General features: G+C 51.3%; 3 protein-coding genes across 8 annotated transcripts in view; 1 reads left to right on the top strand and 2 right to left on the bottom strand.

Annotated features, from left to right (window-relative positions):
• ZNFX1 (zinc finger NFX1-type containing 1) overlaps positions 1 to 8,922 on the bottom strand; it is a 37,303-nt gene extending 28,381 nt beyond the window's left edge. Inside the window, exons 1-7 of one of the 6 annotated variants that reach the window (XM_084646268.1) lie at positions 8,821 to 8,922; positions 7,508 to 7,615; positions 6,734 to 6,839; positions 3,664 to 5,487; positions 2,183 to 2,314; positions 1,732 to 1,880; positions 1,290 to 1,433 (exon numbers count right to left, since the gene is read on the bottom strand). In XM_084646268.1, the coding sequence (XP_084502394.1) occupies positions 1,290 to 1,433; positions 1,732 to 1,880; positions 2,183 to 2,314; positions 3,664 to 5,487; positions 6,734 to 6,794 (2,310 nt within the window). In that variant the 5' untranslated portion in view covers positions 6,795 to 6,839; positions 7,508 to 7,615; positions 8,821 to 8,922. Of the gene's footprint in view, positions 1 to 1,289; positions 1,434 to 1,731; positions 1,881 to 2,182; positions 2,315 to 3,663; positions 5,488 to 6,733; positions 6,843 to 7,507; positions 7,689 to 8,653; positions 8,746 to 8,820 lie in introns of those variants that run through there. The other 5 variants (XM_084646265.1, XM_084646267.1, XM_084646269.1 and 2 more) reach the window with 5 other exon arrangements.
• Positions 8,923 to 8,983: 61 nt separating this feature from the next.
• On the top strand, positions 8,984 to 17,554 carry DDX27 (DEAD-box helicase 27). Its single transcript, XM_084646363.1, has 20 exons — positions 8,984 to 9,445; positions 10,417 to 10,479; positions 10,694 to 10,850; positions 11,934 to 11,983; positions 12,156 to 12,242; positions 12,516 to 12,621; positions 12,707 to 12,880; positions 13,266 to 13,416; positions 13,564 to 13,663; positions 13,790 to 13,931; positions 14,081 to 14,234; positions 14,339 to 14,420; positions 14,509 to 14,686; positions 14,815 to 14,921; positions 15,266 to 15,368; positions 15,505 to 15,599; positions 15,702 to 15,822; positions 16,339 to 16,423; positions 16,952 to 17,026; positions 17,328 to 17,554. Exons 1-20 carry the CDS (start codon positions 8,996 to 8,998, stop codon positions 17,341 to 17,343), a joined length of 2,496 nt encoding a protein of 831 aa, XP_084502489.1. The 5' UTR covers positions 8,984 to 8,995; the 3' UTR covers positions 17,344 to 17,554.
• A 5,128-nt stretch (positions 17,555 to 22,682) lies between these two features.
• SNRPB (small nuclear ribonucleoprotein polypeptides B and B1) lies at positions 22,683 to 26,596 on the bottom strand. The gene is made up of 7 exons (XM_084645312.1): positions 26,454 to 26,596; positions 25,888 to 26,039; positions 24,633 to 24,744; positions 24,231 to 24,383; positions 23,642 to 23,780; positions 23,173 to 23,298; positions 22,683 to 22,877 (listed from the first exon to the last, which is right to left on the bottom strand). Exons 1-7 carry the CDS (start codon positions 26,454 to 26,456, stop codon positions 22,840 to 22,842), a joined length of 723 nt encoding a protein of 240 aa, XP_084501438.1. The 5' UTR covers positions 26,457 to 26,596; the 3' UTR covers positions 22,683 to 22,839.
• Between the last annotated feature and the right edge of the window lie 44 nt (positions 26,597 to 26,640).

The raw sequence follows: 26,640 nt of genomic DNA on the forward strand, positions 1-26,640 counted from the left end.
AAATCTGACACTGACTCCATACAGAGTGCTGCCAGCTGCACAGAGGAAAACCAAAGAGAAAGGTTTTTCCCTTTAAATTCTAATCCTGCAAGGAGCTCTGTAACTGGGGTTCTGCATGGGGTCTGTCCACACCCAGCTGCTTGCAGGTCCAGGGCCTCAGAGAATGCAGTGCTCTAGTCACAGGCACAAGCAAAGCATTTTCAGACAAATGGGATTTAAGCTGAAAGGGTCACTTGGAATTCACTTTGCCCCAAACCAGTCTGTTTGCCCAAGACTTCTGCACTGACAAAGAGAAAACACATTGTAGCATCATGAGGGCAGTTGAAGGATTTGGCAGCAGCTAGGGGAACTGCTGAGGATTTTGGTACCTAGGAAGGCAGGAGAGGCATTGAGGTTTTGGCAACAGGGAAAGGGACAAATCTCCTCTTTCCCTAACCCTTGTGAGCATGCTCAGAGAAACTTCTAGTTCACTTCCCCATTGATTCTTGATATTAACCAGCTATTCCACTGCCCCTACCCTGATAAAGCCTGCTGCAGTTTCCACGATATGCATCTGAGGAAGTGAGCTGTAGCTCACGAAAGCTTATGCTCTAATAAATTGGTTAGTCTCTAAGGTGCCACAAGTCCTCCTTTTCTTTTTGCCCCTACCCTGTTTCCTTCACTGCATCTGTTGGAGAGAAGCAGACCACATTCAGCTCTTGCACTTACATGCTCAGCAGAGAAACAGTTAATTCTGACTGTTAAATTGCCATCATTCAGTTTCACAGTTAGCATTCTACTGAGATGAATGGGACTGTTCAGATCTCTCAGAGCTATTGTTCTGGGCTGCCTGCATCAATTATATTCAATTCAAATTGGGAAGGCCTCTCTGCAGCCTCAAGGTAAGGGTAAAGAATACAATTTTTCAGCAGACAATTCTGCAGCCATGGAATACACAGGGTATAAGTAAGGTTAAGATTTTTAGTTAAAGTCACGGGCAACAAACAATAAACCACAGAAGCCCGAGCCCTGCCACCTGGGGCTGAAGTCACAGAGGTCACCTAAAATCACCCGATCTGTGACCAAATTGTAGCCTTATTGATAAGCTTCCAGACTATTCACTGTGGCCTTCTTGCCTTGAACTCCTCAGTCAGTGAAACTAGCACTTCACTGCAAGCAGTGAGGCCTGCTGGGAATGGCTGGGACTTTCCTAGAAGCTAGCACTGAATCTCTGTACCTAAGGATTATGTGCAGAAGGGGTACAGTCAGGCATTAGGGCTACTGGCCTGGAATGACAGGATTCCTCTTACCAGACCATTCATCAGGCTGTCCCAGTGTTGCGTAGTGATGTATCTTTCCAAGTGGCGTTCATGCAGCACTCCATATGCTGTGCACTCTAAGTGCCGTGCTCCTTCACGCAGCTCCTGCTCTGACTGTTTCATCTGGGTGATTATCTGTGCAAAAGGAAAGACGAGTGAGGCTTTCAGGAGTTATTATACTCTGGAAATCCAGGCTCCGAGAAGAAACAGAAGAAACAGCAAGAACAGCATAGGGACAAACCAGGACTAAAGAGCGAATGAGAATGGGAGACCCAGCAGATGGGCTTCAGCATGAGAGGGATTAAAGAAGGAGATGGGGAGAAGTGGGCCTGGATAGGTAACAACTGTACAGGTGGATTAGCTGCTGCATCTGTTCCCTGATGTGTAGGCAGCCTTTTTCCCCCCACAAGATTTTCCAGAATCCCACACATACATTCATGTATGCCCTGCGGAGGTGTGTGGGCAGGCTGCGGCGAAATTCACACTTCTTCCGCAGCTCTCGCAGGGTAAACTGCTTCAGGATCTCGCTGCTGCTTCTCCCTCCAACTCGCACAATCCCACTCTTCTGAGATGTGTAGATTCCTGAGCATGAAAAACATTAGCATGAAAGAGCCACTCTCTGTTCTCTCTGAGGGGTGGGGAAAGCAGGGAGAATCACATCATGGCCACATGCCTCCACTCACATCAGGGAGCCCCTCCTGTAGGGGGGGAATTCCAGTCAGTCCAATCCAATTTGGAGTGTGACCTTCTCACTGCACAGCAGTGGGGATCGGAGTGAATAGCAAACCCATGAATGAGAACATCAGATTCAAAGGAGGGCAGTTCCAGCACAAAGCATAGCTGTTTGAACTTAAACCCACCCCACACCACGCAGACCCTCTTACCTTCCAGGAACTGATCCAATGCATGGTTGGTGTAACAGACAACAAGGATGGGAAACTTCTGGAGAGTGCTTTGCCACACCTGCTCGTTGGTCAGGAAAGCCTGAACAATCTTCAAACCCACATAGGTCTTCCCTGCAAGAGAAGCCCAGAATCAGAGATCAGAAATCCAGGCTAGATGTGCGGTCTTGGAATCAGAGGTTTCATCAGATCAGGGTACAGGGTCGGAAACCTGAGTGTTCCATTCCCAGCTCTGGCAACGTACTGCCTGTGTCACCATAAGCAGGTCAATTAATCTCTCTAGGCCTCAGTTAACCAGCAGTAAAATGGCAGTATGGTCCAGTATATAGGGCACTGGACTGGGAGACAGGTGACCTGGGCTCTATTTCCAGCTCCCCTTCTGACCGGTCATGTGACCTTTAGCAAGTCGCTTCCCCGCCTAGGCTTTGTTGGTCTTATCTATATAGACTGTAAGATATTTGAGGCATGTACTGCCTTTGTGTATATATGAAGTGCCTAGCACAATGCAGCCCTGATCGGAGATGGTATCTCTGGGAGTCAAAGAGAAATAATAAAATAATGCAAGGTTCAGACACTAACAGATACCATATAAGAACTTGACAAGATTCTGCTCTCCTCCACGCCTGCCATAATGGAGAGATCTATAATTCCAAGTGCCATTTCCCTACACCAGCTACAATGGAAGGGTCTGTAGTCATCATTGCAATGCAAGGTCAGAGGATTAGGAGCTGACCACTTGTAACATTTTGCAATTCTGTGGATGGGTGTGACAGACGCAGAGCAGGACTACACCAACTCCACACATGCAGACACCATGGTATCAGTGGGAGCTAAAAGCCTTCTGCCCCAAAGACACAGACCCAGATCTCACAGTGTCATTGTATCCACACCTGAAACCCACCTACATGGTCATATTTAGCTTTGGGACAAATCTTGATATTTGATGTTTTAGTAAATGAAAATGAGGATAAGGTCTCTCTCACACACAACCTAGACTGCAGTGGAGTTACACGGGCACCAGCAATTGAACTCCAACCACACAAAACCCATTGAGACCAATGCCTGTTCACCAATGCCTCTGACAGGGGCTGCTCCAACCATGCATGGGTTATGCAGAGCCGAAAGACACTCAGCTCTGTGCCTCCCCGCACACAGCATGGTCCAGAAGGCAGAGATTCAGGGTCAGCTTCTCCTTTCTAAACAGGCCAAGCACCTGTCCTCCTATGAAAAGGATCTCTATTCATTGCATGGACCTGTTAGGACTTTCTCATTCTCTGTATACAAAGCCCAGGAACAGCATCCGAGTCCAGCCTGTACGTGAAGTTGGGGTGCTCAAAAGAAGTTATTCTTTAGAATTTTCCTCTACTTTTAGTGCTTTTCCAACTGGGCTGGTTCAAGGGATGTTTAGCGGAATTTATTAACTGGTGCCCAACAATGCAGTTCTAAGTAACAGCGTATCTTACCAGTCCCAGGAGGTCCCTGGATAATGGCCAGCTCCTTGGTGAGTGCTAACTGCAGGGCTTGCATCTGGGACACATCTAACTTCAAGGCTTCCATTGAAGGCCACTGGTTGGGGTCTAGAACATTCACCCTCTGTCTTCTCAAGCCATCCAGGAAACCCTCCTTTCCAACTGCAGAAGGCTCCTCTGTCAGGGGTGCAAGGTTGTAGGTGGTGCCCGTTGCCAGGTATGCTGGCTCCTTCACCAATACATCACACTCCACAATGTATTTCTGAAATGGGACATCTTCTTCCTGGATCTCCTGCAGCCCTTCCAGCACATGTCGGTAGGCTTCAAAGTAAGCAGTTGTCTCCACCATGAGAAAGGAGTCAGAAGGCTGGACCTCTGCCAGCAGCGCCTGGCTGTGCTCATTAAAGCACAGCTGCACGATTCCCTGGGACAGGTCTGCATTGTCACGGTTCGACACAGTGGCGAAAAGGAATGTTTCAAAGTTGTCTTTAGACATGCAAACCAGAGACCCATACAGCAAACGCTTGGAATTCTGCCATCGCACAAACTTTAGGGGCTTTGTGTCAAACTGGACCTTGTAGACTATGCCAGATGAGGAGCAGAGGGGGGTGATGATCCGGGTGTCAAAGTAGATTCTGATGTCATCAAACTTCCTTTTCCTCAAACCTTTGTCCTCAAAGCTCTGCAAAAGCTCCAAGATGCCTTCCCTTAATGGCCTGACAAAGTCCTCTCTCAGGAGCCGGAAATGCGTGTCCAGGTAAACGCTGGTGCTATCATACCTCCCAGAGACAATATTGGGACGAAGAAAGGGCTTTTTATCCCGATGCACCTCATTGTATGTGGGGTAGATGGTCATTGTGCGATAGGTTTCTTCCTGACCATCAGCCTGAGGTTGCACTAGGGTGTAATTGTCAGCTCTCAGGGTGCCCTCACGCCTCTTCTCCTGCAGATGCTGAATAAGGGTCTGGACTTTTTCCAGGTTCTTCTCAATCTGTTCTGTAATGTCCACACCAGATGCTCTCAAGGCATTTATAGATGCTGGCAGGACAGACATCAACATGGAGATTTTCTGCACAGAACTGGCTGGGAAAATGCTCACCAGGTCCTGAAGGAGGGAGATGATGTTGCTTATATGCTCAGGGAACTGATGTCGTACAGCAGGAATGGCCTCAGTCATCATGTCTGCAACATACTGTGGCAGGCAGATCTTGAGGAAGTTTGATTCCTTTACCATACCCAGGAGCTGCTGGACACTTTGGCGGTCCATTCTGGAGCTGCATGCCCTCCTAAGAACCTGGCAGATGAGCTGGAGGAAGCTGGGTTTCATGGATGTTTGAGACAGAAGCTCCTTGAGCCCTGAACTGGAGGCAAGTGTGATGACCACTTCAGAGGGGTCTTTCTGAAGGAGACTTTCCAGAAATTTGTAGCCAATCCTCCTGAATTGCTGAGGCTGTTCATTGGGCTCCTGGCACTGGGCACCACCTGGAACAGGATTCTGATAGAAACGAGGATTTTCACAAGGGTGGATTCTTCTGCCCCTGCCACCATCTTGGTTTTCATTTCTTCTTCTTCTGGCCTCATTTTCCTGCTCATTCCACTGTCCTCTGGGTCCATCGTTGGCCTGTCCACCCTGGTTTCTCCTTCCCTGATTGGGATACTGTCCTGCACCACGGTATCTTCCTTCCCTCTGCCCAGGGGGAAGAGGGCTATCGTTAACCCTGGGGTTTCCTCCAGGTTGGGCTGCTCCTCTCCGAGGATAGCCTGGGGCATTAATTGCTCGGTTTCTGCCTCTTTGTGGCAAGCCAGCATCTTGACATTCTACAGGACCCAAAGAGAAAAGATATTTAGAGAGAATGCCTCCTTAGAGAGGCTGCTTCCTGACACTATGTTCCTTGGGATAACCCCCACTCCCCATGACACCACACTTGCCAGCAGCAGCATGTTTCAGACGTTTCACATCACATTATAGAACTAATATTTTATTTACACCATGACCCTCAGTATGTTTTCTGCTGCATGATGAGTAAGAGTATGATTCGCTCATGGATTCCATGACTTTCTGGGACCTCCAGGACTTCCACAGTAGCAGGGCTGGAGCAGCTGTCAGCCCCGGAGTTGCCAGAGCAGCAGTGCCAGGGCTGAAGCAGCAGGGTGTGGGGTTGGGATTGGGTCAGCCCCTACCACTGGGGCAGCTACTGCAGCCAGCCCCAGGGCTGGCTACCCAAGCAGCTGTCCAGCCGGCCCTCAGGGCCACTGGAGCAGCAGTGGCCACCAGCCCTGAGAGGGGAGAAGCAACCCCCAATGGCCCCCCTCATCCCTGCAGCCCTCCCACTGTAAGTCCCCGTCCATCCCCCAACTCCGATATTTTTAGTAAAAGTTAAGGAGAGGTCACGGGCTTACATGAATTTTTGTTTCTTGCCAGCGACCTGTCCCTGACTTTTATGAAAAATACCCGTGACAGAATCTTACCCTTAGCAACGAGCAGGCACGGAGGAAAATGCCCAACCTAAAGTTTAGGATTGCGGTTAAACTATCAAACTATCAGCCAGAAAGTAAAATCACTCCCTTTCCACATGCTGAAAAGCTGAACAGCACGGGGCCCAAGATGAAGTCCTCTTTACAGATTGGGTTTTGCCAGCAGTTAATTGGCTGGTTTAATAGCCCATGAGAAAGCAGCAGTTGGGTCAGAACTTTAGGGGAGAGAATTTGGCAATGGACGGACAAATTAGGTGCCAGATACTATGGTAACAATAGTCAAATAAGCATGTAGATAAACAGACAGTTTCCAAGGCATAGGACTCATCCCTATCTGCCTCCGTTTGGCATTAGTCAAATGAAACCAATAAAACTCACTGAAACAAAAATCTAAAAAGGTGCTTTTGTAAAATATGTACCAACCAATCCCTGCTCTGAGACCACAGTGATGGGAGTGGTAGAAGATCTTAGAGAGATGGTGGTGTGTCCGGCACTGGGAATGGGTGACAGGGAGAGAAGTGGGTTTCAATTTATTTCAGTTTCAATCTCAGTTGTTCCTCTAGCTCCATTCATCAAGCAGGCAACTCACCTCTCCAGTTAACATTGTGCTGCCTTGGGTAGGGTTTCTGTCCAGGTCTCCTGCCATCCATTCCTCTAGAGAGTCACTCAAGTCCTCTTCTGCCTGGTTCTTTGTGCTGCTGCAGGAAGAGAGACAAAGCCAAACAATCTTTTAAAGAGGACCAAGCCAACCCAGCCCAGCATCCACAAAACCAGGAGCATCCTGGACACCTCTGTGGGGGACAGTGTTAACTCCACAAGGTATGTTACTATACAGAGCACCAATTACACCTGATGTTGCCAATTCAAGGATAGTTATACTATCTTAGCTTATAAATTAACACTTCACATACTAGGCACACTTCACCATCTGCACCTCTTCCCCTAAACATGAATCTGTCACTGTCCCAAATCCAGTTTCCTTCCACTGAGCATTGGAACACCCCCGTCTGATGGCCTCATGCTCCCTGTCCTCCCATGAGGACACCTCTGAGCCAAATCCTCCCTGTCCCACCCTGCTCTCTCAAAGCAGCCTGCCTACACCATGGTGGTCCCTGTCCTAAGAGATAGGAGACATAAGTCTCAATCAGGCCAGCCCAGCACAAGCAACCCTCAAAGAAGCGTCCCTATGGAACTACACCCCTTTCCCTTAACTGCCTCTCATTCCCATCGCCAGGGTCTCCAAGTGTCCCAGGAATCACAAACCCTGTTTTCCAAGGCTTGGTCTAGTTAAGACAAATACCAAGTCCTTACCCACCACCCTACTGCTACTGGTCGGTTTCTGTATCACTGAAAAACAGCTCACCAGTTTGTCACTTCTCTCTAGTCAGTTTCAGTTTCTGGTTCCCCACTAGCCCAGCCCAAGGGGGGCTGCCCAAGAGCTCCTGTAGCTGGAGGGCGTTTCCAGGACACCCTGCACCAAACACAAACCCACTGCACCATTTTTTGCTCAAAATTCACAAATGCAAAGTTTGGCAGTGTCATTTCCCAGCTTCTTAGAGCCTGACCTCCATCCCCTCCAGCCCCCAACCTGACTTCCGCCCCCCCTTTCCGGCCTGCCCCCCCTCCAGCCCCCGGCCTGACCTCCGCCCCCCCCCTCCAGCCCCCGGCCTGACCTCCGGCCCCCCCTTTCCGGCCTGCCCCCCGGCCCCCCCCTCCAGCCCCCGGCCTGACCTCCGGCCCCCCCTTTCCGGCCTGCCCCCCCTCCAGCCCCCGGCCTGAAGTCCGGCCCCCCCTTCAGCCCCCCGGCCTGCCCCCCCTTCAGCCCCCCGGCCTGCCCCCCCTTCAGCCCCCCGGCCTGCCCCCCCTCCAGCCCCCGGCCTGCCCCCCCTCCAGCCCCCGGCCTGCCCCCCCTCCAGCCCCCGGCCTGAAGTCCGGCCCCCCCTTCAGCCCCCCGGCCTGCCCCCCCTCCAGCCCCCGGCCTGAACTCCGGCCCCCCCCTCCAGCCCCCGGCCTGAACTCCGGCCCCCCCTTTCCGGCCTGCCCCCCCCTCCAGCCCCCGGCCTGAAGTCCGGCCCCCCCTCCAGCCCCCCGGCCTGCCCCCCCCTCCAGCCCCCGGCCTGAACTCCGGCCCCCCCTTCAGCTCCCCGGCCTACCTCCCCCCCTTTCCAGTCCCCAGCCTAACCTCCAGCCCCCCCCTTTCCGGCCTGCCCCCCCTCCAGCCCCCCCTTTCCGGCCTGCCCCCCCCTCCAGCCCCCGGCCTGAAGTCCGGCCCCCCCTCCAGCCCCCCGGCCTGCCCCCCTCCAGCCCCCGGCCTGAACTCCGGCCCCCCCTTCAGCCCCCCGGCCTGCCCCCCCCTCCAGCCCCCGGCCTGAACTCCGGCCCCCCCTTCAGCTCCCCGGCCTACCTCCCCCCCTTTCCAGTCCCCAGCCTAACCTCCAGGCCCCCCCCTTTCCGGCCTGCCCCCCCCTCCAGCCCCCGGCCTGCCCCCCCGGCACGAACGGCGCCCTACCACCATGGGGGGCTTTTCCTTAGCACCGCTGACTGCCCCCACCCGGTACCCGGCCACCCTCCGCGCTGGGCCGAGCCTTGCCCAGGCCCGGAAGCTCGCAGAGACCCAGCCTGGCCCGAGCCAAGAGCCGCCCCGGGCCGGGCCGGGAGAGCGGGGACGCGCCTCACCAGACAGACCCCGCGGCTCGCTCCCAGCCCGCGGCGCCGCCCGGACCCCGACGGGGAAGCAGCGTCCCCCCGCCGGCGCTTTCAGTTTCCTTTCCGGGGCGGAGGGGGGGGGTGACTCCGCCGGGGGGCGGGGCGTATCGGGGCGCCCGTGGCCCCGCCCAGCGGGCCTCCGCGCATGCGCCGCGCGCGACCGAGGCCGAGCGCCGCGTGCCTGCTGTGCCGGGACCTGGACGGGGGCGTTCTCGGCGCGCGCCTGCTGAGCCGGAGCCGGAGCCGGGGCCGGGCCGCGCCGCGGGTGGGGGCGTTCTCGGCGCGCGCCATGCTGCAGGCGCTCGGGCTCGTGGCCACGCTCGGGGAGGGGGACGCGGCGCCGGAGGAGCCCGAGTCCGGGGACTCGGCGGCGGAGGAGGCGGCTGAGGTGAGGGGCGGCCGGGCCGGGCCCCCGGAGCCAGGCCACTATCTGGGCCTTGCCTCACCCCCTTCTCGCCCGCAGGGGCCGCGGGGCCGGGGGCAGCAGAGACGCCGCGGCGGGGACTTCAGCGCCGGCTTCGTCTTCGCGGAGAAGGAGGCTCCGGGCGCGGCGAGCGGGGCTTGGGCGGAGGCGCTGCGCCAGCTCAGGGGCAAGGTGCGTGGCCGGGGGGGGGCCCGGACGCCCTGCCCGAGGGGGGGGGCCCGGACGCCCTGCCCGGGACGGGCCCGGACGCCCTGCCGGCGGCCCCAACGCTCTGCGGGTCTTAAACGCGGCTAGTAGCGGCGCGTCTCGTGCCCCCCGCAGCCGGAACGCCCAGTGTGCGCGGGGCGAGCAGGCCGCGCCTCGGCTCTGTTCCGGAGCCTGGCTCCCCACTTGCACGGAACGTTTCCTTCGCCTTGCGTGGGGCGAATGGCGGGCGGCTCTGCTGATCGCTCTCTCTACGGTAAACGGCCTTGCACGTTTCCTTCCCCCCTCGGAGAATGCAGGGGATGGAGGTTGCGCTGGTCCAGTCTCCTGGGGTGCGTAGGGTCCTCTCGGAACCTTACCAGGCAGCTCGGTGCCGTGGCCCGGGTCACTTAGGGCCCATTCCACCACCCACCTTTCTTTGTCTGGTAAACTGAATTAAAACTAATGGAGACAATCGATATATGCCCAAAACACCCAAGTCCCATACCCTGTTGTTTCACTCTGACTTTTTGTATTGCCCCAGACTTTAGGTTGAAAGGTCTCTGGGAGAGGGACCAAGTCTTCTCTCACTGCTCTGTCATGCACCTTGCAGACTTTTGGGACCTGCATATAAATGATGATGATCATGTTTTCCTATTCCCTTTGTTATTTGCCAGCATCACTGTGTGCCAGAGCCGCTGCTGGGTGGCTCTTACAGATTCCCCCTTGTCATATAATGTCATATAATATCAGGGTTGGAAGGGACCTCAGGAGGTCATCTAGTCCAACCCCCTGCTCAAAGCAGGACCAATCCCCAATTTTTGCCCCAGATCCCTAAATGGCCCCCTCAAGGATTGAACTCACAACCCTGGGTTTAGCGGGCCAATGCTCAAACCACTGAGCTATCCCTACCCCCTCTTATCCTTCCTCTCCCTAACTGTCTGTCTTGCCCTGCCCAGAGAGCAGCAGCAACAACACTGGATGAGAAGATTGAAAAAGTGAGAAAAAAAAGGAAAACGCAGGTTAGTGGGATGTTCACTGATTGGTGGACAAAAGCTTTTAGCTCCTACCACCAACAACCCTTGGAAGGACCTCCCATTGTGGAGGGGAGAAGGGAACTTTGCCCTTCTTTCCATCCCCTTTTCCATAAGGAAACCTTTGGAAACTTCTGTTCAGAGGTTGGCTGGGATCTTTCTGACACACTCCCCAGGCCATTGATCTCATGTCTTCTCTTAGGAAAGGGAAGCGAAACATGTTAAGATGAAAGGGGAAGACACCGAGATGGAGGAGGATAAAACCAAAGAGAAGGAAAGTGAGGAAGACAGTGGAGAGGAGGAAGAGGATGTAGAGTCCCAATATTCCTCAACTGATGAGAGTATCCTCACCAAAGCAGGTAATTACAAGTGTGGGGAAGGGCAGGAAGAAAGAAATTAGTCGGGGGCCATTGGCAGAGTGGAGAAGAGAATCTCATGAGAGAGAGCTGGCATCAGTGGCAGCATGGAGGGTAGGTTGGAAGGGGAATGGGCAGGAATCTCCTTTATTTGGCATATATCCTCCCCGCTGGTCCCTGCAATATTGTTCTCCCAGATTTTGCTCTTGTCTAATTGGAGTTTCAGCTCCCAGTATTTTCATCAGAGGTGTGTCCTTTCCATGGGGAAAGGAACTTGCTTGCCAACTGATTCCCCAGTTTGCTTGGGAATCAGTTTCACAGGCCTCTCCATCAATGACTGACTGGGGGAAGATGTGGGGTAGAATTCTGGTAGGCATGCTGGGGTGCAGGAAACATAAGAACATAAAAATGGCCATGCTGGGTCAGACCAAAGGTCCATCCAGCCCAGTATCCTTTCTACTGACAGTGGCCAATACCAGGTCCCCCAGAGGGAGTAAACCTAACAGGTAATGATCAAGTTCTCTCTCCTGCCATCCATCTCCACCCTCTGACAAACAGAGGCTAGGGACACCATTCCTTACCCATCCTGGCTAATAGCCATTAATGGACTTAACCTCCATGAATTTATCTATTTCTCTTTTAAACCCTGTTATAGTCCTAGCCTTCACAACCTCCTCAGGCAAGGAGTTCCACAGGTTGAATGTGAGCTGTGTGAAGAAAACTTCCTTTTATTTGTTTTAAATCTGCTGCCCATTAATTTCATTTGGTGGCCCCTAGTTCTTATATAATGGGAACAAGTAAATAACTTTTCCTTATTCACTTTCTCCACACCACTCATGATTTTATAGACCTCTGTCATATCCCCCCTTAGTCTCCTCTTTTCCATGCCTGGGTTGGGGCTTCCATGCCGGGGTTGGGGTTGAAGTTGCTCTTAGCTGATACCGAATGCTTAGCAAAAAGAAAAGGAGTACTTGTGGCACCTTAGAGACTAACAAATTTATTTGAGCATAAGCTTTCATGAGCTACAGCTCACTTCATCAGATGCATTCAGTGGAAAATACTTAGCATATCTCTCTTTCTTTTCAGATACCCTCAAGGTGAAGGAGCGAAAGAGACAGAAGAAAGTAGGAGAGATTGTGAGTGTCACTGGAGGGAAGGGCAGAATAACACTGAGCATTTCTCCAGCAAGCACCTTCCATCCCAAAGAACCCAGACCCACTTGACAAATGATAGTGTGTAGGATGGAGCCCAGAAGTGCAATGTGTGCTGGAAATTTTCAGCTCTTCCTCTTTGTTTTATTTCCTTCAGGAAACAGAGAGATTTTTCGAAGATGCATCTCAGTACGATGATAACTTGTCATTCCAGGACATGAACCTCTCACGCCCTCTACTGAAGGTATTAAGCTATCTGAGTCACTGCAGAAAGGATTGCAAGGAAGGGGGGAGGAGTTCACAGCCTCTCCCATGTGCTTTTGGGGAAGCTCCCAGCTACTCTAGTCGCAGCCTCTCCTAGCAGGAGACAGTGTAGGAAATGGGCATGAGCGCTAGCTTTGGGGGAATTAATGTTTTCTAGTGTAGAATAAGGTGAGATTTCCACTACACAGGTCGCATCTAGATTGAGATTTCCCTTTCTTTTATCTGATGCCTAACTATTCTGTTTCCTTGGCAGGCAATCACAGCCCTGGGCTTCAAGCAGCCAACCCCAATCCAGAAGGCCTGTATCCCCGTGGGTCTGCTGGGAAAGGATATTTGTGCTTGTGCTGCCACTGGGACAGGTAAGAGCCTGAATGAGGACTGAGATGCTATGGGAAGCATCATGTTTTTGAGGTGAACTAATTCTTGATGCCCTTTGTTCTGCAGGTAAAACTGCTGCATTCACCCTACCTGTACTGGAGCGCTTGATCTACAAACCTCGCCAAGCTCCAGTGACTCGGGTGCTGGTTCTGGTGCCAACCCGAGAGTTAGGCATTCAGGTGCACTCTGTCACCAAGCAGCTGGCCCAGTTCAGCAGCGTCACAACCTGCCTAGCTGTGGGTGAGTATGAGCCATGGGGCTGAGAGTTCAGTTCGCATGGACCATGCTATCCTCTTCCAAACTGCTCCAGGTAACCCCTAACTCTAAGGGATGGGGGCATAGAGAACTGGCGTCCCATGATTAGAGCTGGTCAGGCTATAGGGCAGTTGTGCTCCTGTTCACAGCGTGTACACACACTGATGCTTTAACCTGGAGTGGTATCCTGTGCTTCTCCCATGGCATCTGGGGACGGACCATATCTGCAATCAAGGGGTCTCTTTTGTATCTGATGTCTGAGGCACTCACTGAAAGGACTCTTCACCCCGCAATGGATACAGGCCTGGGGACTCTCTATCTCATCCTGCTCCAGGATCTCATGGTCCTTTCTGGGTTTTCACCATCACAGGGGGTTTGGATGTGAAGACTCAGGAGGCAGCTTTGCGCTCTGGGCCAGACATTCTCATTGCCACTCCTGGGCGCCTGATAGATCATCTCCATAACTGCCCCTCCTTCCACCTGAGCAGCATCGAGGTGCTGATCTTGGATGAGGCAGACAGGTAAGCTGGGTGGGTGAGTGGTGGAGAATGAGGCATTGGCTTCTAGCTTGCCCATTGCTGTGAGAGGAGAGTTTGCCTGGTCTAGAACAGCAGCTGGTCAGGGTTGATGCTGTAGAAGACTCTGCTCGACCCTTCTCTCCTTTCTAGGATGTTGGATGAGTATTTTGAGGAACAGATGAAGGAGATAATTCGGCTGTGCTCCCACCACCGTCAGACCATGCTGTTCTCTGCCACCATGACAGATGAGGTAAGGATGGGGCCTATGCAGCCTGTTCGGAGGCATGTTCAGTTCAGATGGGAGGGTGGGGATGGAGGGTTTTGGCAGACTTCCCTTTTTCAGTGTAGTGACACTTCCCTTCCTTCATTTGGATAGGTAAAGGATTTGGCTGCTGTTTCCCTGAAGAATCCTGTCCGGATTTTTGTGAATAGCAACACGGACGTAGCCCCTTTCCTGCGGCAGGAATTCATCCGGGTCCGTCCCAACAGAGAAGGGGACAGAGAAGCTATCGTGTCAGGTGAGTAGAGCAGCATGGGAGGAGGAGTTGGGTGGGTGAGCCCTGGCAAGTGGCATGGGAAAACTGGAAGCAGTGTTTTAGTGCAAGGCAGCTTTGTGGGGACACCTGGAGTTGTCTCTGCTGCTTGCTGACAGGACTTCGTCTTTCAGCTCTGCTGACACGGACCTTCACAGACCACGTGATGCTTTTCACACAGACCAAGAAGCAGGCTCACCGCATGCACATCCTGCTGGGGCTGATGGGTCTGCAGGTGGGGGAGCTGCATGGGAACCTCTCTCAGACACAGCGGTTGGAGGCCCTCAGGTACTGGCATAGTGGGTAGCCCCAGAGGGGGAGAAGAGTGGCTTCTGCAGGAATTGTGGAGGGAGCCCACTGCTTGCATAACAGCTTGTATTCTCTGCGGTCAGGCGCTTTAAAGATGAGCAGATTGATGTACTGGTAGCTACGGACGTTGCGGCCCGAGGACTTGACATTGAGGGTGTCAAAACGGTAAGTGTGCGAGGCTCTGAGCCCTCTTGAGGTCCCATGAGTCTGGCACTGGCCTTGCTTCCCTGCTAATCCCATGTCTTCCCCACAGGTGATCAACTTCACCATGCCCAACACCACCAAGCACTATGTGCACCGGGTGGGGCGGACAGCACGGGCCGGTCGGGCTGGCCGCTCAGTCTCACTGGTGGGCGAGGAGGAGCGCAAGATGCTGAAGGAGATTGTGAAGACAGCCAAGATGCCAGTGAAGGCTAGAATCCTCCCCCAGGGTATGTGCCTTGCTAGGACGGGGTTACAGACAAGGAGCCCGGTGAGGATGGGAGGTGCTGAAGCGCAGACAATTCTCACAAAGACCATATGTGTCTTTCTCTCTGGCCCCCACTGGGTGCGTTTGCAGATGTGATCCTGAAATTCCGGGATAAGATTGGGAAGCTGGAGAAAGATGTGTATGCAGTGCTGCGTCTAGAGCGTGAAGAGCGTGAGATGCAGCAATCAGAGGCCCAGGTGAGGGTAGTGAGAGCTTGCTCCTACAGTCTGGGCTGGGTAGGGCACTGAGATATGGGGAACTCACTCCCCTGGGTGTGGGCTGGCTACTCTGGAGGATGGACAGGGCAAAGCCCCTAGCCCAGGATAGGGCATTATTGGTTGGGGAATGTGCCCCCAGTCACCTAGTGAAGGTGAGTAGGGGCTCTCGAGGCTCCATGCACTGTAATCCATACATACCAGGGGCTTCTATGCACTAACGCTGACAGGGGGACCCAGTGAGGTGTCTGCCCTAGGTTCCCCAGACTGGGTAGCGGCCACTCTGCAGGTCCGTGAGTTCCCCGTCTGCTTGGGCTGTCCCACAGATCAACATGGCAAAGAAGCGACTGGAGACAGGAGAACAGAAGGTAGAAGAGGGGCCTGAGCGGAGCTGGTTCCAGAGCCGAGAGGAGAGAAAGAAAGAGAAATGTGAGTCCTGGGAAGAGGGAGGCCTTTGGGTCTGGACCAATGGGCTAATTCGAATCATGCATCTCTGAATCGGGTCTGAAATTGCTCTCTGCTCTTGAACCTTCTGTATTCCCTCACCCCGTCTGTGTCTCACCAGTGGCTAAAGCCCTTCAGGAATTTGACTTGGCATTGAGAGGAAAGAAGAAGAGGAAGACATTTATGCAGGATACTCAGAAAAAAGGCCAAATGACAGTGAGTGAGGGGATCCGAGAGGAGGCAGGGGCCTGGGTGGCTTGGTCTGCTCCCTCATGCAGGGGCATATTAGCTGTAAACTTAGATTTCTGTCTCTCCCAGCCAGAGGAGAGATCACAATTTGAAATCCTGAAGTCACAGATGTATGCAGAGCGCGTAGCAAAGAGGAACCGCCGAGCAAAGCGAGCTCGAGTTGTGCCTGAGGATGAGCCTCCCTCAGCAGGTAAGAGAAGAGCATCTGTTCTCCACAAAAACAGCTCAGAGAATGCTTTAGCTGATTTCCCAGTTGCAATGTGGCTGCTCCTTAGAGCTGCATGCTCCTTGTGAGAGCTGAGAGCATGTTTACTGCTGGGGTGCAGGAGGGTTTTGCTGCTAGCATTTATCGTAATGCTGATTGCATAGATGCCATTGGTGGCTGTGCTGTTGACAAACACCCAAATCAATAGAAAGTGACCTGGAAGATTGGAACAGTAGAGACTGCAGGCAGTGACGGGAGAGTCCATTTCTTGTCTATAAAATGGATGTTCCTAGTGCCCACACCGATCACTAGGAGGGCTGAGGCCAGTCTTTTTGTTCTGCATTTGTACACCATGTAGCACCATGGGGTTATGGTCCATGACTTGAGTTCCTAGGCGCTTTAGTAATGCAAATAATGTTGTGGACTGTCTGACCTTCGCAGGGATCCTGCTTCTGTACATCAAGCCTTGCTAATCGCTGGCTCTGTTGCTTGCTTTCCAAGGTCCCAAACGGAAGAAGCAATCATCTGTCTTCGATGAGGAGCTCACCAACACAAGCAGGAAGGCCCTAAAACAGTATCGTGCTGGGTAACTTGGCTCAGCATCACTGGGTTTGCACAGGCTGTGGTGGAGGCACTCTATTCCCTGCACAACCAGGGAAATCTTCACCAGTGATACCTTCTGCAGACAGTAGAGAGAGGATCAGGCTTCCTCTTGCTGCTTTGAAGGATAGTGGGGGCAAGGGAGAGTTATACAGGAGTCATTCTATCTACTTTAAATATCTTGTGAGGAGAGCAGAGGGTGTCCTGTCTGAGAGCACCTCTGTCACAGACCAGAGGTGCTGCTTCCATAAGGCCACTCAAGGTATCTGGGGGCAGGAAGAGATCAGGTGGCATGAGTGGGGAAACCACATCTTGCAAGGGCTGGGGGCAATGCAGTGGGTGAGCAAAGGAATACTTCTCAGCTAAGACTGTCCTCCCAGTCAGCACCAGAAAAGTGCTGAATCATGACAGGAAAGCACGAACCCAGTGGGCAACACATGAACTGAGCAGAGGGGTATAGAGTTTCCTATTTCAGGGAGCATGGCTATGTCTCACTGAGCTCTTTCTCGTGCAGCCCCTCCTTTGACGAGCAGAAGCGTTTGGGCTTAGCCCGACACAGGAAAGGAGGGAACTTCAAATCCAAATCCAGGTAAACAGCCTTATTACCTTTAAGACTTTTCTGTTGGCCTGGTTTGTCCCATTTCCTCCTTGAAGGGCTACAGCAGACAAGCACCCATGGTGCTAATGTTGATGCAAAGTCAGCCCTGTTCAGCCAGTGCTGCCAGCCCCATGCTTGGGAACACACATGGAGACTTGTGTTTTACTGGCGGGCTACTTCTGAGGAGGCTGGCATTGCCTTTGTCTAGGAGCTCATTTACCCCTATCCTGTCCCTTTATCACCAGTACAGGCATTTGGACTGACTGGGACTTCCAATATTGTCTTTTTACAGGTATAAGAGGAAGTGACAGCAGCTCTTTGCCAGGATTCCCTGGAAAATCTAACTGTAGGAGACTTTGTGCCTCTTCCAGAAAAACCCTGCTTTCCATTCTGTATTTGCTAGAATAATGTAGCCTCTTAAGTGGCCTGAACTTACAATGTCTGTTAAATTCTTGGACTCAGTGTAAATGCACCAGCACCTGCTGAATTAGCACATAAAGGAAAACCATGTCTTCTGCAGTTGCAGCGAAGGACTGACTGATATATACTTTTGTAACATAGCCTGCTGCTCACTTAGCTGTGGCAATTGAGAAAACTAGACCATGGGAGATAGTACAAAATTGCCAGGATGGTTCTCACTTCTTTACGTCTTGAGCTGTACACCTACATTAGTGAGCAAGGAGGCAAGCATCATACAATAAGTTCCAGCAGTTTTCACATAGTAACATTACAGGAACAGATGTAGTAAGCGGACAAATAGTTACTTAACTCTAGTCATCAACTTTTCTTGAAGAAGGGTGGCACCACTTGCTGATACTGCCAGGAAGTTAGTGGGAGAGAAAATAGAGGAGAAAGGGCTGTATCTACATCTAGCCCTTGGAATCCTGCTCTAAAACAGAGAAGAGTTGAACAGTCACAAGGAGTAGCAGTTTCTCTAGACCAAAGGTCTACTAGAGGTAGCACAGGCATGAGCACTGAGGGCATAGCCTGCCTCTCCCTTTGTGAGAAGGAAGTAGCCCTATGTTGTGCTATGCTGCAGGAACAAATATGCCTAGATTCAGACTATATTCACTCCAGCTATTTTCTTCCTTGCTGTCCTAATGCAATGGCTGTAGAAGGCTGCAGATGCTGGAAAAAATACTCTAGCACTAGTCCCAATACATATAAGCCACCACTCTGCCTGCTCCTACTGTATGAGGTCTTACTCAGTGCATTAGGTCTTGACAAGGGAGGGAGCCCCGTGATAGAGGAAACAGTTGACCTTGGTCTGGCAAGCTTACTAATACCCAGTTTAACAAAAGGACAGGTAGCAATTCTACAGTGGAGAGTACAGATGTGGGTCTCAATCAAAAACCTGACCAGAAGCTACAAATTAGGATGAACATGACTGGATTAGAACAGCTTGCTGCAGCACAGTCCAGAAAAGGTGAAATGTACGTAAACCAGGGGTGTCAAACTCATTTGGGAGTGAAGGCCAAGTTCCATTTTTAGTTGTCTATGTTGAGATGTAGACAGGGCCGTTTGTAGTGGCATAATGGGACAGATGCCAAACTATTGTTATTTGCTGACTTCATAATTCAGCTGAGTCCCAGCTCCTGGAGTCTCCTACTTACAGCAAACACAGAGCTTGCTTTTATGTTTAAAAACTGAGCCATGTGTAACCAAACCAGTAATAGCTGCCTGAGGCTGCAGACATTTTGAAGAAAAGCTCTAAAAGGTGAATACTAGAATCCACTGTTCTAGGAGGCCTCTGGCAGGAGAAAGGACTGTAAGTGCAAATTCTGGGGGACTCCCACCTCTTGGTTAACATCAGAGGAGCCATGCTGGGTCAGACTAGTGGTCCATCCAGCCAAGTATCCTGTCTTTCAACAATGGCCAATGCCAGGTACTTCAGAGGGAATGAAAAGAACGGGGCAACTATTGAGTGATGCATCCCCTGTTGTCTACTCCCAGTTTCTGGCATTTAGAGGGTAAGATCACCAGAGCATAGGGTTGCATCCCTAACCATCCTGGCTAGTAGCTATGCAGAGACCTATCCTCCATGAACTTATCTAATTCTTTTAACCTAGTTATACATTTGGTCTTCCAAGGTTCCCTGGAAATGAGTCCCACAGGTTGACTGTGTCTCGTGTGAAGAAGTATTTCCTTTTGTTCATTTTAAACCTGCTACCTATAAATTTCATTGGGCAATTCCTGGTTCTTGTGTTACATGAAGGGGTAAATAACATTCCTAAGTCACTTTCTCTACTCCATTCATGATTTTATAGACCTCTATCATATACATCCAGTGGAGCACCCTTGTCCACGTTAGTTAACCCCCTCAAAGAATTCTAGTAGATTGAGGCATACATTTCCCTTTACAAAAGCTGTGTGGATTCTTCCTCAACAAATAATGTTTATCTATGCATCTGATAATTCTGTTCTTTACTATAGTTTCAACCAGTTTGCCTGGTACTGAAGTTAGGTTTACCAGCCTGTAATTGCCAGGATCCCCTCTGGAGCCTTTTTAAAAAAATTGGTCTCACATTAGCTAGCCTCTAGTCATCTGGCCCAGAAGCTGAGTTAAATGAAGGTTACATACCACTGTTACTAGTTCTGTAATTTCATGTTTGAACTCCTTGGGGGCGGGGTCTCCATGCATGGGCCCTGCAACGCCCAGTGGCCAGGAACGGAATTGTGGCCAATTGGAGCTGCAGGGGAAATGCCTGGGGGGGGGCCAGCAGTGTGTAGAGCCACCTCCCCCCACCACCACACCCCCTCAGAGCTGCTGCTGGACATGCTGGCCACTTCCCAGAGCAGGCAGGGAGACAGCCTTAGTCCTGCTGCACCACCACCTGGGAGCCACCTGAGGTAAAGAGTGCCCAGCTGGAATCTGAACCCCAGCCCTGCACCCCAACCCCCTGTCCCAGGTTGGTGAAAGTAAGGGAGAGGGGGAGGATAAAGTGAGCTGGACAGAGCCTCAGGGAAGCAGCAGGGCAAGGGTGTTGGGTTTGTGTGATTGTTATTTCTACATTTTCTTTGAGGTAGATCCTGGGTTGCACTTAAATTCAAAAAGTGATCTTGTGCTTCAAAAGGTTAGAGACCACTACCCTAAAGATTCTATAGCACTATTTGATTTTCAATATATTTAACTTGATGTTTTTTCACTTCTTGTGCCACTATCCCACCAGCACACCCTTCTGACATTCCTGTAATATTTTCTACCCTGCTATTACTTCGTCCCATGGGTGATCATTGTTTTACCAAGTTTCTGTGATGCAGATTTTATCAATATCTTCACTGAATATCAGGCACTCAAGTTCACCCATCTTAGTATTTATACTTCTAGCATTTATATATAAGCATATGTACACTGTGTCGCTTTTTGGCTGTCTGCCATTGTGATTTAGTTGAATGGTACCCTTGCATTTGCATGTTTCTTTTCTGCTCCTACCTAAGGCTTATCAACTTTCATCCTTACCTCCTTATTAGGATATAGAGAATCCCCATTAATAGATCCTCTCCTAACCAATGTTTCTGCCCAAACCACGTGCTCCTCTGTAAATGTCAGCTTTCCCCCAGCCCTTAGTTTAGAAGCTTATCTGCAATCTTTTTATTTTAGTTGCCAGCAATCTGGTTCCATTTTGGTTTGGTGGAACCCATCCTCCTTCTACAGTAGTGTTTCCGAGCCTGTGTGCATCTGACCCAAACAGGTGTGCTACAGAATTTTTTTTGAAGCAGTGTGAGAACAAAGTGGGCATGTTGCTTTCTGATTGGCTGTTTGCCTCACTGGCCCATCTCCGCCGCAGGTGGAACAACCAATCAGAGCTCCAATTCCCCTTTCTCCTGTATGAGCAACAGGTCAGCTCCCCTTCCTTCCTGCAAGAGGCCAAGGGAAGAGCCCTAGGAGCTGGAGGAGTAATGGTTGGGAACCATTGCTCTAGAGCAGGGGTAGTCAATAGACTGACTGTAGGCCAAATCCAGACTGCCATATGCTTTTGAATGGACCCTGAAATCTTTGTATTTACTCATTATTGTGATTATTATTTACTTTTCTCTGGAGTCTGGACCTTGACCAAAAATAGACTACTGCTGCTCTAGAGGCTTCTACTTTCCAAAAGATTCCCCAGTTCCTAATGAACCTAAACCCCTCTTCTCTACACCATTGTCTTAGCCAGGCAGTAACTGGCAGCATATCAGAAAATGCTACCATGAAGGTCCTGGACTTCAATATTGTTCCTAGCTCCTTACATTTTGCTGCCAGGACCTCTCTCCTACCTTTCCTTATTTCATTGGTAACTATTTGTACTATGACTACTGGCTTCTCCCCAGCACTTCATATACGCCTGTCTAGATGTCTCAAGAGATCTGCAATGTTTGCAACCAGCAGGCAATTCACCATGTGATGCTCAGTCTCAGCACAAACCCAGCTGTCTACATTTCTAGTGATCAAGTCTCCCATTGCTATTACCTGGCTTTTTCTAATAAATGGGATTCCCTCCCCCAGGGAGGAATTTCAGTGTGAGGAGACACCCATGGCATCTGGAAGGAGGGTCCCAGCTACAAGATAATTTCCCTCTACTCTGATGTTCTCCTTCACCAAGACTTTCATCCTCTTCAATAGCACAGAGGCTGTCAGACTGGGGGTAGGACCACTGTGTGTCTAGGAAAGTCTCAGTTATGTGCCTCTGTCTCCCTTAGCTCCTCCAGTTCAGTCACACTGGTCTCTAGAGCCTTTACATGGTCTCTGAGGGCTATGAGTTCCTTGCCCTAAATGGACACACGCCACCTGGCCACAAGGCAGGTAATCACACATGCTGTATTCACTGCAGTAAACAGAACAGTCCCCACTCTGCTGCTGGACTTCTGTGTGCATTCTTTTTACTTCTGTAACTTTTTTGGGGGGGTGGGAGGGAGTTTATTGGTCTAAGTTTAAAGAATGTTAATTAGGTGCATCTAGCTCTTACATTCTTTTGCAAAACTGTTAGCTAGCTCCTCTGCTCACTTAGGGCTCGTCTATACTACTCGCCAGGTCGGAAGGCAGCAATCGATCCAGCAGATGTGATAAATCGACTGCTGAGCGCTCTCCCATTGACTCTGGTACTCCACCAGAACGAGGAGCACAAGCGAAGTCGACAGGAGAGCATCAGCTGTTGACTTACTGCAGTAAAGACACCGCGGTAAGTAGATCTAAGTACATAGACTTCAGCTACGCTATTCACGTAGCTGAAGTTGTGTATCTTAGATCAACCCCGCGCGGTAGTGTAGACAAGCCCTTGGGAGTTGGCTTTTTAAATCCCTGCTCTCTCTGAGTAGCCCTGTCCCCTAGTTAAGGATTAATGGGTGCTAAAGGGAATAGAGATCAAAGCCTCGTTAAGAAGGTCTCAGCCTTGCCTAGCAGGCTGCTAGGCTCAGCAGATGGATCCCAAATCAGACCACACTACATACTTCAATCAGGCAGCAAGCACACAAACTCACTTCAATGGTCATGTAGTTACTCCTTCAGCTGGAGAACTTCCTTGCAAAACTCCCATTAGCTGCTCCTGCTGCTACTCCTTCAAAGACTGAAGGTAGCTCCTGCCACCACCATTTTAAGTGCTTTTCTACCTTCCACATAGAGCCTTGGGCCTCAAGCCACCTGCAGGTGGAATAAAAGTAATCCCCAAGGGAGAATTTTCTAACTTTATTAAAAAGGGCAAATTTTACAGCCAGTAAATAGAAAAAAAAAATATACATAATGAATCCTAGGCCGTTCAGGGGGCAAAACAGAGCCCATTCACTTAACTCTAGCTCCCACACAATCCACAGTAACAGCACAGAATATCTTAAGGTCGTGGTGGGCGCATACCAGGGGGAGGGGGACCTGGAAGGAAAAGAACAAAGGCCATCAGTTGAAAAGTCTACAAAGAACAACAAAGCATCTGAAGCAAGGTCACGCAGAAAACGCTATTCAGCAACAGTGCAGTTCATTGCTTCAAAAGGCCTAGAGGCCCCTCTTGAGACTCTGAATGGTTTTACAGGGCAGTTTCTCAGCTGTTCTAGCAGGGGGAACGTAGTTCTGCTCCACCATACTCTACTGAAGTTTATACATTGTCACAGTCCCACACTTATCCAGAACTGGATACCACCCTTCCCACATACCAAGAAGGCTCACTCACCTCTCATCCCTGGGGGAGGCGGTCTCATCCCTGGGGGAGGCATTCCCATGGGTGCACCTCGGCCAGGTGGCATTCCCATGGGTGGACCCATGGGTGGTCTCATGCCAGGAGGTGGTCCCATCATTCCTGCAATGAAAGGAAGAGGACAAGTTTCAGAACTGGTACAGACACTTGCTACACCTAAGATAGGGATGAGCATTTCACTACAGATTGGCCTTATAATAAGTACTGAAGCGCAGACTCCCAACCCAAAGAGGAACAAACAACTGTCTCCAGCAGATTCTTTGCTTACTGTTTGCTACAGTTCCATGTTGAATGTAGCCACAACTCACTACTGGCTGGACCTCAGAGTAATCCTGCTTAATACCAATTCTTCATTGGGTTCAGATAAAGTCAAAAGTCATCATCAATCCAGCCACACCTTATGGTCCTCCTCTTGTCCTAGACCACAAGCAAAGCTGTTCTTTACCTGGAGGAGGTGCTCCTCTGCCCATTGGAGGGGGAGGACCACCACGGCCTGGTGTGTATTGGGTAGGAGCTCCGGCTATACTAGCTGTGGCTGCAGCAGCAGCAGCAGCAACTGTTCCACGGCCCTGAGGCGTCATCACCTGTGAACAGAAAGAAAATTCACAAATACTGCACAAAGTGTTGCTTTTATAGCAAATGGGACAATAAGAAGAAAGGTTTAACTTCATTTCTCATGCCTTAGGACTTTTACCCCATTTTCCATTTCATGTATGAGCCCTCGTTACAAGACAGGGCTGCACACCCTTAACATACTACTGTGCGGGGAATTCAGTGTAGAATTATACTAAGTGGGTTTTATACAGGAAGCTGCACCTTTCCTTCAAACCGTTCCCTATCAGTGCATGAGCTACAGACATGCCGAGGAGTCTGCTATGCAACATGCTAGTCCCAGGACCCCAGTTCAATCTATTTTTGGATTGCTGTTGCCTAGCACAAACACTTGATCCACACAGAGCCAAGAGATTGAAATCTATTCAAAATACAGTAATCAAGAGTTAAGTCCTTTCTTCTACTGAACCACAGCATTTCACCTGTTGGGATGGTCCTCCCACTCCTCTGACAGGACCAGCTAACCCTGCTGGCGCCTGTGGCATGGGAGCACCAGCTGGCACTCCTCGTCCAGCTGCCCTCCCAACTCCAGGTCCTCCTGCAGCTCCAGCTAGAGGCACCCGGGCAATGCCAGTCTGAAACATAGGGAAATACAAGCAATCAGTGATTTCAGTTCAGCAAGATGTTTCAGACCCCCAAGCACTTCATCTCTAATGGGTGTGAGCTGCTACAGAACAAGTTAGACTTTGCACAGTGAAATTCCCTGGATCCAGACACAGGCTAGTGCCAGGAAAGAGTAGAGCTAATGGCTAGCCATTTAAACCCTGTTGGCAATGGACACTGGATTTGTCTGACCCCTTTGGTTCTGCACCCATCCTCCTTACATCTTTTGGAGGTGGCCCCTCAACTGTCATAGACACCAGGTTCTCTCCTCGCAGCAATACCAGACCCAGGACCCGTTTCTCTTCCCGCTCTGGCTGCTTTGAATTCTTGGGTCTGAGAGAGAGAAACAGAGAGAGAGAAGTAAGTTTTTACAGAAAAGCATTCCTCTGAACACCGCTGTTCAAGTCTGTGACAGATACCTCATCCCACTATTCCAAAACTGGTGATGTTCCCCCCCATCCCAAGAACACACCAAAGCTGTTACTGGAGAGAGGGTACAGACTCCATAAAATTGTTTCCCTTGCTTGTTTTACCTGCTTGAATCAGAAGTGGGGAAGACAACATGAATGCACACCTCCCGAAATCCATAGAGGTTATTAGAATTCTATCAACACAGCAACCAAACCAATTCACCCATGTTTTTCAAACTAACAACACTTAATGCTGCAGCCACTGCATTCTAACTCCTCCGCTAGAGCTGCAGGAATAAAGTGGGTATAGAGAAACATGGAAATAATCAGAACCAGAGGTGCGACCCTCATCTCAAAAACCACACCCACCAAGTCAACCAGCTTGCTGAGTCCATAACAGAAGCACCAGGTCATGAAGCAGGCAGATGATTCAGAAAGCAGAGATGAAGAGCTCTACTACAAGATCCAGTCAGTCCAACTTTCCAGGGCCAGGACAAGATTGTTACTTAGTGTACACTCGTCTAGTTGTAACCCACATTAGCAGAGTGGTTGCTCCACTAGTGGCTAATCTAGAAGGATATAAATCTACTACAACTACTAGAAACTCCTACTTTTAGGCTAGTAGGAATAACCTCCCATCCCTAGAAAGGCACAGACTCACCACAATAACATCAGTTACATAAGCATTCTATTTATTTTGAAGTGTGGAGCTCCCACCTAAACTGGATATAGCTCAAAGTCAGGATGTTTTTCCATATGTTCTGCTAAGTATTTTCAATGGAGCAGTGGGGAGAAACTGAGTTATAACCCCATTACCTACCCTAATAGGGCCCCTTCCATATTGGAGGTTACACCTTTCAGATATTCACAAACTATCACTCAACCTCTGCCAGACAGCGGTGCTTAGCCCCTTCAGTCTTTCCCTGGAACTCAATCCCACTCATTCTCATTTCGCTTTGTTACTCTTCAATCCTTCAATGAGAATCCTTCAATGAGAATACACAGGACAGCCACCCATGTGATGCATTCTCTCCCCTCCGCCCACACCCTGACAACCCCTGCTCACTTGATCTTGCGGAACTCATCGCAATCACACAGGATCAGGTTCATGTGCTTGTCGAAGGCCTTGAAAGTGCCGATGAAGACACGTCCATCCTGCAGGATGCACCTCATGCGATAATCGATGTGTTGCAGCATCTTGCTGCTCTTCCCCACAGTCTACAAGAGGAGCCGCCGCGTTACAGCCGGGGCCCGCCCCCCCTCCTCCCGCCGCGTTACACCCGGGGCCCGCCCCCCCCTCCTCCCGCCGCCGCGTTACACCCGGGGCCCGGCCCCCCCCTCCTCCTCCTCCTCCTCCTCCTCCTCCCGCCGCCGCGTTACACCCGGGGCCCGGCCCCCCCCTCCTCCTCCTCCCGCCGCCGCGTTACACCCGGGGCCCGGCCCCCACCCCCTCCTCCTCCTCCCCCCGCCGCGTTACACCCGGGGCCCGGCCCCCACCCCCTCCTCCTCCTCCTCCTCCCCCCGCCGCCGCGTTACACCCGGGGCCCGGTCCCCCCTCCTCCCGCCGCCGCGTTACACCCGGGGCCCGGCCCCCCCCCTCCTCCCGCCGCCGCGTTACACCCGGGGCCTCACCATGGCTGCGGCTTTTCCAACACCAGCACCCCACCAATTTCTCCCGCCGCAGCCTCGCCGACCGCCTGCTCACAGCGGAAAAGTCACCTGACCCGGAAGTGTCCGTGCAATAACTGTGCCCCCTACACTTCCGGTCCCTCCCTGCTGTTTGGACCAGACCGGAAGTGCCGGCCCGGCCCGGCACAAA

The sequence above is a fragment of the Lepidochelys olivacea genome (genome assembly GCF_965140295.1).
Source record: "Lepidochelys olivacea isolate rLepOli2 genome assembly, chromosome: 13".
NCBI classification, from domain to species: Eukaryota; Metazoa; Chordata; order Testudines; family Cheloniidae; genus Lepidochelys; species Lepidochelys olivacea.